The following is a 13,424-nucleotide window of genomic DNA, read 5'->3' on the forward strand; positions in this document are numbered from 1 at the left end:
GGAGCTTTGTGTCTGGGGAGTGCTGATGTGGAAGCTTATCTACTAGCTTAAAACCTTGTGTCAAAATGGTCTCCTAAAGAGATGCCTTAAATAACTCATGGTGAATACAGAGAAGAGTCGAAATGTATGTGTGTGCAAAACCTTGCATATCATATCTGCATGTTTAGGTAAAATTGTCTATTTGAGAGGGACACTCAGATGTTCACACATATTGTCCTTTAAGTGTTTGTTCTTATAATAAAATATTCTCACTCACAGGATTTGTGAGAATTCCCAGAATGGCTAAATATTAAGACAACATCAGCTGTATAGGAAAAATTACAACAAAAAATAAACCTTAGTAGCTGATATTTTCTGATTGCTATGCAATGGAAAGATGTTTTCTTACTTTAAAATGTCCTTTTTAACTAGATAACATCATCTTTGTAAGCTTATTTTGAAATCTACATTCTAATTTTAATAAGACACCCATTAGGTCCCTTTTCAAGTCTTCCCTACTGACTTTGTGAAGCACAACACACAAATTTGAATTATAATTGGCATCCTCTCTCTTTCTTTGCTGGATAGACATGGCTGACAAAATTGGTTAGAGGCAACTGAGTAATCTCTACAGACTTTTGACTTAGTAAAATAATTTTAATGAAATTGTTAATTTTAGTAAAAGCGAGAGTTACTAAAGCCGTTTAAACTGCCTCTACACGTCTGGAATTTTTTTCCAAAGATTCACATTTCTAGCTTTTTAAATATACTTACAAATTTCTCCTCCAAATAAAATATTTTTCTATGCTATAATTCATCCCTGACTCAATGTATTCAGAAATCCAAAATTGAATTAAATGTGAAGAGGTTTTGAATTTTTTGTCCATGTGTTAAAACTTATCCAGGAATCATGAAATCCTCCCGAAAAAAAGATTCGATTGCTTTATAAATTGAATTTGAGGAACAGAATATAATTTTGAAAAAAGTTTAATGTTTCAACTAGGATGGTTTATTTTAGCAATATTTTCTATATTATTTTGGTTTTAATTGCAAGTAAATGGATAGAATTTCTAGCTGCGTCATGTGCTGCTAAGTTATTAATTATTTTTAAAGATGTAAGAATGAGTTGATTGAGATAAATTGTGTTATAAGAATATATGCTGTTCTCTGACCACAAGAGACGTCACTTTCTGTTGATAACTATATTTTTCTATAGAAAAGACATTCAAAGTGCTTATCACACACCTTATAAGGCCACTTTTTAGATTGTGTTCCAGAGCCATTTTTAACATACGAAGCACACTGATGCTATTTCAGAGTCCGAGTAATTAGGATCCAGTTATGATTTTAGATGGTAGTCTGATGTCAAAACTGTACTCAATGTCACGAAACTTTGTATATGAAGAGACTATCACAGGTGTTATTTAATTGAATGGAGCTGATGAAGCCAAAAAATTTGTTACTAAGTCAGTGCTCCTAACTAGGAATATGAATGAAAGCAATCATTTTATGGAAAAAGCCCCTGAATATTTTGGATGAATTAAAATCCCATAAAGTAGTTTGTTATTAAGAAAAATAGCTTAAATACTTATTAGATATGGAATCATTCATATATATAGTATACTGAGTACTCTCTCTCTACATAGAGGGAGAGAAAGAGAGAGTACTTTCTATATATATTGAGCACCTGCTGTGGGCCGAGCACTGTGCTATGCGTTAAAACCACTTTACTCACAAATACAAGAACTATTCATTTGCTTATATGTTCCCAACTATCATTGTTTTTAGAAGCAGTAAGTTCATGAAAACACAGTCACCTCATACATTTTGCTTGTCATGTTATCAAAATATCTGAAAGGTGACTTTAGCAGGACCGACTATCGTGAAACACACCAAAGAGTGATAAACGTTTTATGGTTCATGGAGTTAAAATCAAAATCCAAAATATTGGGAACTCTTTTGAGGACCTCATATATATCTCTCAAAGAGATATATGATGGTCACAGTTTATTCGCTAAAAACAGAATTAAAATTAGCACATGATACAAGAAAATGTATGTTTCTTTCAAAATGATTTAAATATTTTATATTAAAATTTCATAAAGTCAAGCAGACACTCTTTTGATGTATGTTAATTTTTTAAATCCTCATAATTCATACAACCATTCAAGAAAGAATTGATGAAGAATTTAAGGGAAAATTGGATAAAGTATTGAAAAAACTGGGATTTATCAAGCCCAAATTTCTTGTCAAGCAAATCAGAAGTTTATGTATCATAAACTTTTGGTTGGGGTTTTTTTTTAAAGAGTAACCCTCAGAAAGGTTCCAGAAAGAAAGTCGTCTGTTTTGCTTATTTTTACCATCCATAACTCTCTAGGATATGTCGTCTCCTATGTAGAAATAATGAAGGATTAATTAATTTGCACATCACCTTGAATTTCAGATTCCCAATGCTTTTGATTGTTTTAAATTTTAATTCCATGAACGATTTGTGAATGTATGAATAAACGGAGGCCAAACATGAGAAGATGGTAGTAGTCATCCTGGGCCGTTGAGGCAAGTTTGTTAGATTGGGATACATATTAAGTTAGAGAGAGTGAATAAGGTTCAAGGAGGAAAAGTCAAGGTAAGTGACAGCAAGGGGGCAGTTTATCACTTGTATATTCATGGTCTTATTATGAAATGCTGGCTGATGGGATTTAGAACTATTTACTTTCTTAATATGAAGATATCATCTCAAAAATAGCATTGGAAATTAAATCTACATCAGTGTTTTCTTTTTCTTTGGACACTAGATTCAGAAATGAAATCTACTCCTTGAGTTGCTAGTTTTATGTTTTTTTTTTCTTTTCCATAGATTGGGCATAATTTAATTAAACTGAAACATAGTGATTCGTATCCATTGAATATCAGACTCTCTGCCAAATCGTGTGCTTGAAACTAAGGGAATAAGAAAGAATAAATCAAGATCTAAGTTCGAGGGGGCCTACATGATTACCAAGACTAACATTTCTTATTTATACCCCAAGGTGTCCTTTGTGCAAGGATGCGCTCTCATTACAAAGAGAAAATCTTGAGGTTGGACATAGAAATAGACCTTATATAGAGGAAAAAGTATTTACAAATAAAGAAGTACAATATATAAATTCGCATTGTTTCAGGATAGGAATTGATCATGACCATAACATATACATGACATCAAAACCTAATTAACACTTACATTTATTATTAGTTGTAAAATAACTTAATTTCATTGGTTTCACATATTGTTCAGTTACCAGGTATCAGTATCAATATTGCTTTGCCAGCATCAATACTGAATAAAAATACTAAGATAATTTATTTCTTCAATCGCATTTTGTGAATTAACATTTTGAGAAAAGTCTTCAAATTGATAGCCACAGGCTTCAGCATTCAATGAAAACTCTCTTTTATGTGGAATTATAGGAAACTGTAGTTCAAAATTAATGCATGTCTGCTGAGTGTGAACTACTTTTAAAAAAATGTTATCCCCAAAGTCACATTTCAGTATGTTATGTACTCTGAAGATTTAAGCCATATAAAGTCAGCATAAATTTTGAGAGTGGGAAAGGGGTCATTTGAAAGCAAATCCCTTTGAGAAGTAAAATCTTTTAGTTCAAACATCAGGGTATATTTTAATGGCATTGGAAAAAAATCTCATTTCACTTGAGCACAGGAAAATGCTACAGGCTTATAGATAATATGAGCCAACCAATTCAGTGCTTTATAGGTCCTTCATAAAGTGGGTTTTTTTTCTATGTGACTTAATTCAAATCACTTGGATTAGTTCTTATGTCACTCAATACATTGCAAAACTGGATAGTAAAGAGAGTCAGTGCATGCATGTTCTAGATCTGTAGCTGTCGTGCCCTACTTTACTGAGAAGTTTAAGTTAATCCCTCAACCCCTGAACACCCCATATCCCACCATTGACAACCGTAGTCCCCAACTGGCCTAATGTGGCCTCACAAATATATTTTGCTTAGCCCAAGTAGACTCGGCCCCACGGACTCTTTGAAATATTTTAGTTAGTTGCCAGTATTTAAAAATTAGGAGGGTTGATCTAAAAATTTCCATTTCTAGCTTCTCTTGAGAAAATCACATTGTTTGGCAGCCTTCCATCACAGCAGAGCAACAGTCCATTGGAGCTGAATATTAGCTGCTAAAACAGAGAATATCGTCACTAGATCACCAGAGTCCTCCTCGTCCCAGCTGTCTGTCTGCTCTTCTCCATCTCTCTTCCCCATTGTATTTATTTACATGCAGTCTGCTTCTCTCATGTGTGTTCCCTGCCTGGCCTCTGTAGTCAAGTGAATTTGCAGCTTCTAATTCAAACCCTTCTCCAGTATCAAACTTCATGCACTTGGGCCATTGATCCTATCTTTCTTGCATCCTTCAGCAACTTGCCCCGTTTAGTCACTGCCCACTATATCTTCTAGGTGTCAGAATCATCTTCTGTCTCCAAATGGTACTCACACACCTCTGGGTTAACTGTCTCCTCACTTTCTTGTCACAACCTGACTTCTCCAAAGGGAGAAAACAAAATCTCTCTTCTTAATCTTATTAACTCAAAGTTTTTGTAATTTATGTAATTCATCTCCCCAGTTGGACTATATGCTATTTTAGGACAGGTTTTATGCTTGATTTATTAATATTCCACGTTGCCATAAAAATAAGAACAATTGAGGAAATATTAGATCAATGAATGAGTAGTAATAGTAGAAATAATAATAATAATACAACTAACAATGCTTGTCTTAGGAGGAAAAGTCGGAAAATTTGAATTCAGCAAGAATTATACTTATTTTCACCATATCTCCCTTGACCACTCAACTTCCTGACTCTACCTTCAAGAAACCATGCACTACCACACAGCACTAAACAAGGGACAGGATATGTGTATTAAGCTTTTAATATACTGCTATGGCATGTCACTTCATCCCCACCCAGTGCAAGTACCAAATATAGATATTGGTCTTACTACTTAAATTTCAGCAGCGGCTGATGTCCACGGTAAAGAGCATTAGCAGGACTCTCTTCCAGAACATGACAGAACTGATTCTATGCTATTGCTGTGAGATTTCAGTTGTAGAATTCAAATATGTTCATAAACTCATAGACACTAATTACACATCATAACCCTCTAAGGAAAAGCAGCTCCCTGATTTTTCCAACTGTGACGGTCTTGTGTTCATTCCTTAACCAATATCGTAAGTAAGCATGCATGTATGCACATGGTGCGTAAAGCACCGTGTGAATAGTCAAAGATATTATGGCTAAAGCCAGCAATTTGTAATAAATATTTGGTGAGTGTATAGTAATATGTTAAAGTATAAAATTTATTTAACATCTTGTGTATAATATAGTACATTCTCTATGCCGTCTCTACCAGGTAGTTGTCCTGCATATACATAATCACGAGAAGTTTTCTCTGTATGAGTATATAGAATGATCAATAAACTCTCAGATTTAAAATTCCTAACTTTTTTTTTATTCTACAGCACTCTCAACAATAACAACATTACCAGACTTTCTGTGGCAAGTTTCAACCATATGCCTAAACTTAGGACTTTGTAAGTAGTCACATATATAAAGGTCAACTTAATCAATTAGGAGTTCACCTTAAGTACTACATTTAGTAAGCAAAGAACCAGACCACTAGTTCATGACAGGGTAGACAAAGAAAACACCACTTTTTAAAAAGTTCTAGATATGATATTTGAGTAAACAAACTATTCTGAAAACTTGAGAGCTTTCTATTAAATGATATGTTATGGGAAGTTTGGGAGGGGGAGACGTTTACTTTGAGCTATTGTGGAGGTCACATTTCATTAAGAAATGGAAGACTCCTTGATTGGCTGTCAGAAATGATAAATGGTAAATCTTTATGATTTTATTACTGTACGGCAGGCAGACCTAATAAAGCCAAACTTCTTCTCCAACACTCTTTGTAATGTAAAATTACTGTATCACCACCTAGTGCTTCTATAATTAAGATTGTGCCAGTATTTATATTTAAGAATATCTTTTCAAGGACATTAAAATATTTTAGGTGAATAAAAATGGTTCTCTAATAAAGTATTTGCTACAGGTATTTTTTCTCTTGAAGAAAAATTAATCCTTAAAGCCCAGGGTGGGAGTATTTAGTTAAATCATTTTCAGAGATAAATCTCATTTGAACTGGGTTTCAGAATCACCTTGACCTAAAAAGTATGTTGTATACAACGTGTGAGAAATGGTGGGAGATGTAACCTAAGCTTTGGAATTCTTTAAAAAAAAATGTTTTTAAGTGGGGTAAATGTATTTCGATTGGATTTGCAAAATATTTTTCATTTTACAATAGCTTATAACTGGAAACATAGTACATTTATTTTCGCTCTTTAATAAAAAAATCAGTTGGATTGCCAGCTTTTAATGAATTAGGTAATACCAATATTAGTGTCATTTTCTCACTAAAATGTAGCTCTGTGTGCGATAACATATCATTGTAATTTCCTTGGAATATGATTTAGCAAAATAAAATAATTCTAAAAGTATGCAGGTATAACTAAATTTTGTTTTCTTGGGGCTATCAAGACTAATGGAGACTAATCTGGCCAAATTAATAGCCCAATTTACTCAAACTATATTTGAGGAAATTGGTTTCTCATTAAGTTGAGCCTCATTTTTTAAAAACAAATTGATTAAGCTTTCAATCCTTGCAAAACTAAAGCCACTGAGACTGTAAAAACATCCGTCTTTATTTTTGATAGTAAGCCTTATTTTCCTGTAGAAATCCACTACAGTTTGTCTTACTAATCAGCTTTTTAAATTTTTATGTTCTTTTCTCATTTCAAATTTGTGCATACCTACCGAATCATTGTAATGTGCTTAGTTTAGATGGAAACATTTAGAGAACAATGATGTGGAATGTGCTATGTGGCGTCCAAAGGATGCCACTCTGACTTCTAAGCAAACTAAGCCGAGGTCACCCAGCTTTCCCAAAATGTAGCTTTTTGTTCTGTGGCGTGCCGTCTCGTTTTGATGCAAGACAGTCTGTTCCGTATCTACAGGTTCAAGGAGAATGTACAACAGTCATCTAACTTTAAATTCCCCTGCTTTGGTTGTTTCATTATTCTGTACTATCATTGCTACTTAAAAATTCCATTTTTATGGTCCAATTATCTTTCTGGACTGAGTTCCATGTTTTAATATCCATTACTGTTATTGGGTTAGAATTGAGCACATCAGCTAAAAAGGACTAAAATGGTATTACCGTGTCATAGACAATTCTGGGAATGATGCTTTGATTTATAGCTTTGGATGTCCTTTTCTTTAGTTTGAGAAAACATAAAAGCCAGTTGGAAATCATTTACCTAATTTAGTGGATACATTTGTCTGATATTTTATTAATGGAGAAATGCTATTTGCCACTTGGAGGGAATCCATGGTCTGGTGTGGATCCCTGCCAACATAGAGGGGGCTCATTTAATTCCTTCACTCCCAGCCATTTACGTCTTTTAATTTCAGTTCCTGCTCTTTGAGGATAGGTCCCCAAGAGCCAAAAGCAGCTAATCCCCTTTCCTGCTATTAAACAAAAAGAAGGAAATCAGAATAGGGACGTGAAAGAAGTGTTTTATATTGAATTATTATTCTGTCTTGTTCAGCAAAAAATGAAAGTGACCTGCTAAAAAGATTTTGCATGCAGTTTCTACAGAGACTAATAATAGCAAGACTACCTGATAAGTCAAACTGGGAGACACAACTTTTGTTAACGTGCCCCTTCCCCTACCCCACCTCTTACCTCCCCATTCCTTCACCCCACCCCACACAAAAGTGTTCTGAGCACGGTTAAGGTAGACTAGGCTAAGCTGTAATATTCGGTAGGTTAGATGTATTAAATGCATTTTCAACTTATGATATTTTCCATTTATGATTGGCTGTCAGTATGTTAGACTGCAGAGCAATTTGCCTTGGTCTTACTTGTTTCTCTCCACTCTTTTAAATGAACGTGGACAAAAGATTTTATAGTCATGTTCAAACTTCTGTATCATTGCTTAGCTCACAGGTAAATGAAGAGAGACTTGGTTCTGTGGTAGTAAACTGGTTTAATTTTTAGAAAAATAATTAGATTGGAACTTGATAAACTTTATCTACTTCTATGTTAAGAAATAAAGTTATATATAATTATTAATGAATTTTCCAAGTTTTGAAATAACTATTTTCTGTTTTCGTGCTTTAAACTTTTTTCCTCTCCTTTAGTCGACTCCATTCGAACAACCTGTATTGTGACTGCCACCTGGCCTGGCTCTCTGACTGGCTGCGCCAAAGGCCTCGGGTGGGCCTCTATACTCAGTGTATGGGCCCATCCCACCTGAGGGGCCATAATGTAGCTGAGGTTCAAAAACGAGAATTTGTCTGCAGCGGTAAGGGAAGAAGAACCTTTGTGTTGTCGTATTATTGTATGCTCTTAAGTAACAGAACTCTGAAGAGTGCATGCTTTAAAGGTTTCACTGTTGCTCACTAACATGTGCAATTGTGCAATAATCACTCTATGGAAATCCTCTTTTTTAGTGATGATAATAATATGTTCTAAGGCATTTGCACATGGTTAGCAATTACTGATTACTTGTACCTAAATTATGATGAAAGATTTTTCAGTTTTCACTCCAGCAGAAATATAGGAAATTTCTAGATTATAGTTCTATTTGCTTCTCATTATTTTCCCTGTAAATAATAAATTGTAGCTACTTTTATCTTGGCAATTGAAAAATGATTAACTAATCCTGGATCCCTGCTGTGAAATTCAAAAAAGTAAGTCAACTATGGTTGTAAAGTGACAAAGTCCTTTTTGTGTATACATATATACTAATGTTGCAAGTCTACTTAAATAAATGACTAACTTTAGTAACAAAAATATGACATGGGCTATGCAAAATATTAATAGCTGACATTTACTTAGTTCTTTCTATGTGCTTACGCACGAATCTAAGTATTTCACATATATTTACCTCATTTCACCTTCCTCATAACAACTATAGAAAAATGTAATATCACCTCTATATTAGAGATTAAAATGCTGAGAAAAAGAGATGCTAAGTAACCTTGTCCAAGGTTATATAGTTGAGTCCTATATATACACAGTCTCATTCCCAGTCCATGTGTACATACAGAGTATCCCTGACTTACCATGGTTCGATTTAGGATTTTTCAACTTTATGATGGTGTGAAAATGGTATGCATTCAATAGATACCATTTGGAATTTTCATCTTTTCCTAGGGTAGCAATATGCAATACGATACTCTTGTGATATTGGGCAGCGGCAGTGAGCAGCAGCTCCCAGTCAGCCACACGATCACGAGAGTAAACAACTGATACACTTACAACCATTCTATACTCTACAGCCATTCTGTTTTTCACTTTCAGTACAGTACTCGATAAATCACATGAGATATTCAACACTTCATTATAAAATGGACTTTGTGTTAGATGATTTTGCCCAGCTGTAGGCTAATGTAAGTGTTCTGAGCACAGTTAAGGTAGGCTAGGCTAAGCTATGACGTGGGATAGGTTAGGTGTATTGAATGTGTTTTCAACTTATGATATTTTCAATTTACGATGAGTTTATCAGAACATAACCCCATCATAAGTTGAGGAAGACCTGTATATATGTGTGTGTGTGTGTGTGTGTGTGTGTGTGTATATATAAAGTTATATGTGAATATTAATATTACATTAATCCATATTAAAATGTATTTTATTTTATGAAATCAGGCTGGTTCTGCTTCAGAAGTCTGTTCAAAATACAGTAAAACAAATTTTTAAAATATACATAATGCATCATAAATAGTTAACAGTTTCTGATGAGATGTGCTAGTATAGGATCCTGTTATCTTTTAGACCTTTTTATGTTTTTTCCCACACTTTTTATAACCTGAACAAAATTTTCTTATGTCATGGGATGTTCTCAATAGGTCTGATTGCTTTTTTTAAAAATTAAATAAGGAAATGACTAACAATTCATTACTAACCACTTTTTTCTCTCTTCACCTTTTCCTTCCTGTTTTCTAGATGAGGAAGAAGGCAAGTTCACGTTTCTTTTTTAGACTGAGACTATTTTTGTAAAGTTTGAGAGCTTGTTGAGAGAGACTGGGTTAGTAACTAGCCTGCAGCCTCTTCCTGGCGCATCACCACTCCGGGGCCCTTTCCCTGCAGGACCGAGAGGGCTGTCCGTGCTCCAGGAACCAGGCATTTGCAAATGCCCATTTGCTGCAACACTGCTGACATTCTGTTCATCATTTGAACAGTAAAATCTCATTTCAAAATAGTTTTGTTTCCAAATACTGAGTAGTAAAAATAGATACCTGCAGGTAACTACTTATGCTAAAATTTTAAGCCATGCAAAGCCAAAAAAGAATCATCTAGATTGACAATTGCAAAATGACGTGAAACAAATTAGTATAACTTTAAAGAAAGTGGTAATTTTGACCCTATCAAAATAAGACATCAAACTTAGCATAATCTAATTTTTCCCCACATTTATTCGTGCATGATTATTTAGAATCAAGAGTTATGTCTACCAAGATGGAAAGTTACTGTTTTCCTTTCTTTTTTTGAGGTAAATAAAGTAAGTTAAGCTGCTTAAGTTCAATAAAGACCAAGCTCTTTTTAAGCTTATTAGAAATGAAATACAGATTAGTCTGATGTTGCTGCTTTTTTCTGTAAATTGAAATAGTTTTGAATGGAATTCTAGTTTAGAATCTGAATTTAGCCTTTCTCACAATTATTTTATCTTAAAAATTGCTATTTTAATAATTAGTTTTAAAAATCTCATTTGCTTCATCTTAGTATTGACCCAAAAGTATAAAAGCATGCTTCCTAAAATATAGTCTAGAAATGTAGGATCATTTTATGATCAGGTGTTTAGAGAAATGTATTTCTGTTAACTAACAAGTTTTGTCTTTTGAGCTAAGCATGCATGTTTCCCAATTATAAAATTCAGGAGGAAGAACATAATTGCTGTTTGTTTCTTTTTCAGGTCACCAGTCATTTATGGCTCCTTCTTGCAGCGTTTTGCACTGCCCGGCTGCTTGTACCTGTAGCAACAATATCGTAGACTGTCGTGGGAAAGGTCTCACTGAGATCCCCACAAATCTGCCAGAGACCATCACAGAAATGTATGTGCCCTGAAATTCCCTCCTTCCCTCCACGTCCCAGTGACCCAAACCATGGCTTTCCTTACAACATTCTGGGTTTATCAAAGGCAAATCTGATCAATTAGCTTAGACAAATGTCCCTTTCAGAATTGTATTGACCCTTACTCTGTTTAATTAAATATCTTGTTGAATGGCTAGAATTTTTTTTAGCACAGGTAGAATTAAAAGGAATGCATTTTAAGGATAAATAGTACTGTTCTTCCCTGGAGAAGGTGTTAGGCTTTTTAGGAAAAATAAGAGTAGTGATACCTCATCTGACTGTTTGGGTGTGTAGATTGCTCCTGTCCATTTCTAACTTGGAGTTGGGGGAAACAAAAGAAGGACCGAGCTGGGGGAATAAATCATAGAAACAATATAATTTGGTGATGTTCTGCCTCCTCAAGAGTTCATCTTTTAAAATGCAGTTTCACTGTTTTGTTTGAACTGTTGTATGGTCCACCACGAAGTCTAAAAAAGGATAATATTATAAAGTCAAAATATATGTTTAAATTAGTGAACATCTTAACCTGTTTGAGTCAATGACTACCTCCATCAAAAGTTAAATTTTCTTAACAGAGTATTTCATACCAATTTTGTATGCAGCTACTGTGTGCATATTTTTATGTCCTTGCCAAATATAAGTCATGTGAATAAAACAAGGTCATATAAGATGTAAAATGGACTGCTTTTACCATCTTGGGAAATGAGCATTAGGGGAAATCTTGACCTCAAGATCCATTAACTAAGAAAGCACCTCTTAACTATTCAGCCTCTCATGTTTGTAACTATTTCTTAGCTGAACCTTGAAAGAAGAATATATGGTTTGGGAAGAGGCGGGTGACGTTGCACAAAAGAGAAACATCAGGAGCAAAGGGCAGAGGTGTCAGTGAGCATTATGTTTTAGAGATGGTGCGGTTGAGCCTAATCTGAGTACTAGGTGCCTGTTGAGGCATCATGTAAAATTCCGCCCCAAAAAAGATATCTCCACGTGATTTTAAAGCCACAGATTACTGAAAGACTTTCATTGTAGTTAGAAGATGTCATATATGATGAACTAAATAGCAGAAAGACCTAGTAAGTTGTCAAATAGGGGAGTAGTGTAGTTATCTGTCCAGGCACAACCATTTGTTCTGTAAACACTGTGTGGAGGCAGATGAATTCTCTAGAGACCTTCCATCAAGTGACTAGAAAATTTGACATGAACATTAAAAGCTATGAAATGAGATAAAAAGTAATAAACGTTATAAGAGAGGAACAAATAAAGTTCAAGTTATTTACTACAGAAGGCGAAAAGTGAAGGGCAAAACCAGACTTGGATTTATTTTAAGATGCAGTTAACAATGGTTAACTAGAGACAAAAACCTGTAATTAGAACCACAGGTTTACCTTCCATTTACTATCTGTGAGACCATGGGCAAGATACTTATCCTCTATGGAACTGTCTCTTTATCTGAAACTAAGGGTTGTTGTCAGTTTGAGATGAAATAATTAACAAATGTAGAGCTTTATGTGCTTAACATGTAGTAATTATTCAATAAATGATACGTCGATCATTGAAGCCTTCATGCAGGAGGAAACACGTGAGATAAGCCTTGAGAGATAGGTAGTGAATGGAAATGCAGAGATGAGAAAAGAGCTTTCAAAATTAGTAAACATCATGAGCATAGGCAATCAGAATGGAAATACAAGATATCTCTAAACAGGAACTCGGTTTGATTGGTATTTGATACCTGAGAGAGTTCAGGAAAATAAAGTTGGAAAGGTAGATTGGAGCCAATTCATGGAGGGCTTTGATGGTATAAGGATCTAAGTCTTTATTTGAAGTGCATTTGAATACAGTTTTCATCTGAGTCTTCAAGAAGAATTAACCTGACAGCTGTGTGCCAGGGGTTTGGCAAAAGGATAGAATCCCAGGCATGAGCTCTCTTAGGAGGCTTTTATGTTGATCAAGGGGAGATGTCATGAGAGCAGGAGCTAGTAAGTAGCAATAGGAAGGGTGATGTGTAAGCAAATATGGTAGCTAATATGGGAGAAGAATTAATGGGATTTGGCATTTGATGAGGTGAGAGAATAATGGAGAAAAATGAACCAAAGCTGATGCCAAAATTTCAAGTATGAGGGATAGGGAGATGGTAGTTATAACATTGTATGTGAGAAGCTGAGAAGCAGGACTAAAACTGGGAAGGAAGATGGTGGTGAGCAAAATTTGTGAAATACTGAAGTACCAATGAGATACTTAGAGGTACTAA

The 13,424-nt window shown here is 34.6% G+C and overlaps 1 protein-coding gene across 2 annotated transcripts in view; it reads left to right on the plus strand.

The window, feature by feature from the left end:
- The window catches only part of SLIT2 (slit guidance ligand 2), a 364,985-nt gene that overhangs the window by 233,147 nt on the left and 118,414 nt on the right, over nucleotides 1-13,424 (plus strand). For both annotated transcript variants that reach the window (XM_058546810.1, XM_058546811.1), the window contains exons 7-9: nucleotides 5,502-5,573; nucleotides 8,242-8,405; nucleotides 11,019-11,157. In XM_058546810.1, the coding sequence (XP_058402793.1) occupies nucleotides 5,502-5,573; nucleotides 8,242-8,405; nucleotides 11,019-11,157 (375 nt within the window). The remainder of the gene's footprint in view (nucleotides 1-5,501; nucleotides 5,574-8,241; nucleotides 8,406-11,018; nucleotides 11,158-13,424) is intronic.

The sequence above is a fragment of the Diceros bicornis genome, chromosome 8, assembly GCF_020826845.1.
Source record: "Diceros bicornis minor isolate mBicDic1 chromosome 8, mDicBic1.mat.cur, whole genome shotgun sequence".
In the NCBI taxonomy this organism is placed as follows: domain Eukaryota; kingdom Metazoa; phylum Chordata; class Mammalia; order Perissodactyla; family Rhinocerotidae; genus Diceros; species Diceros bicornis.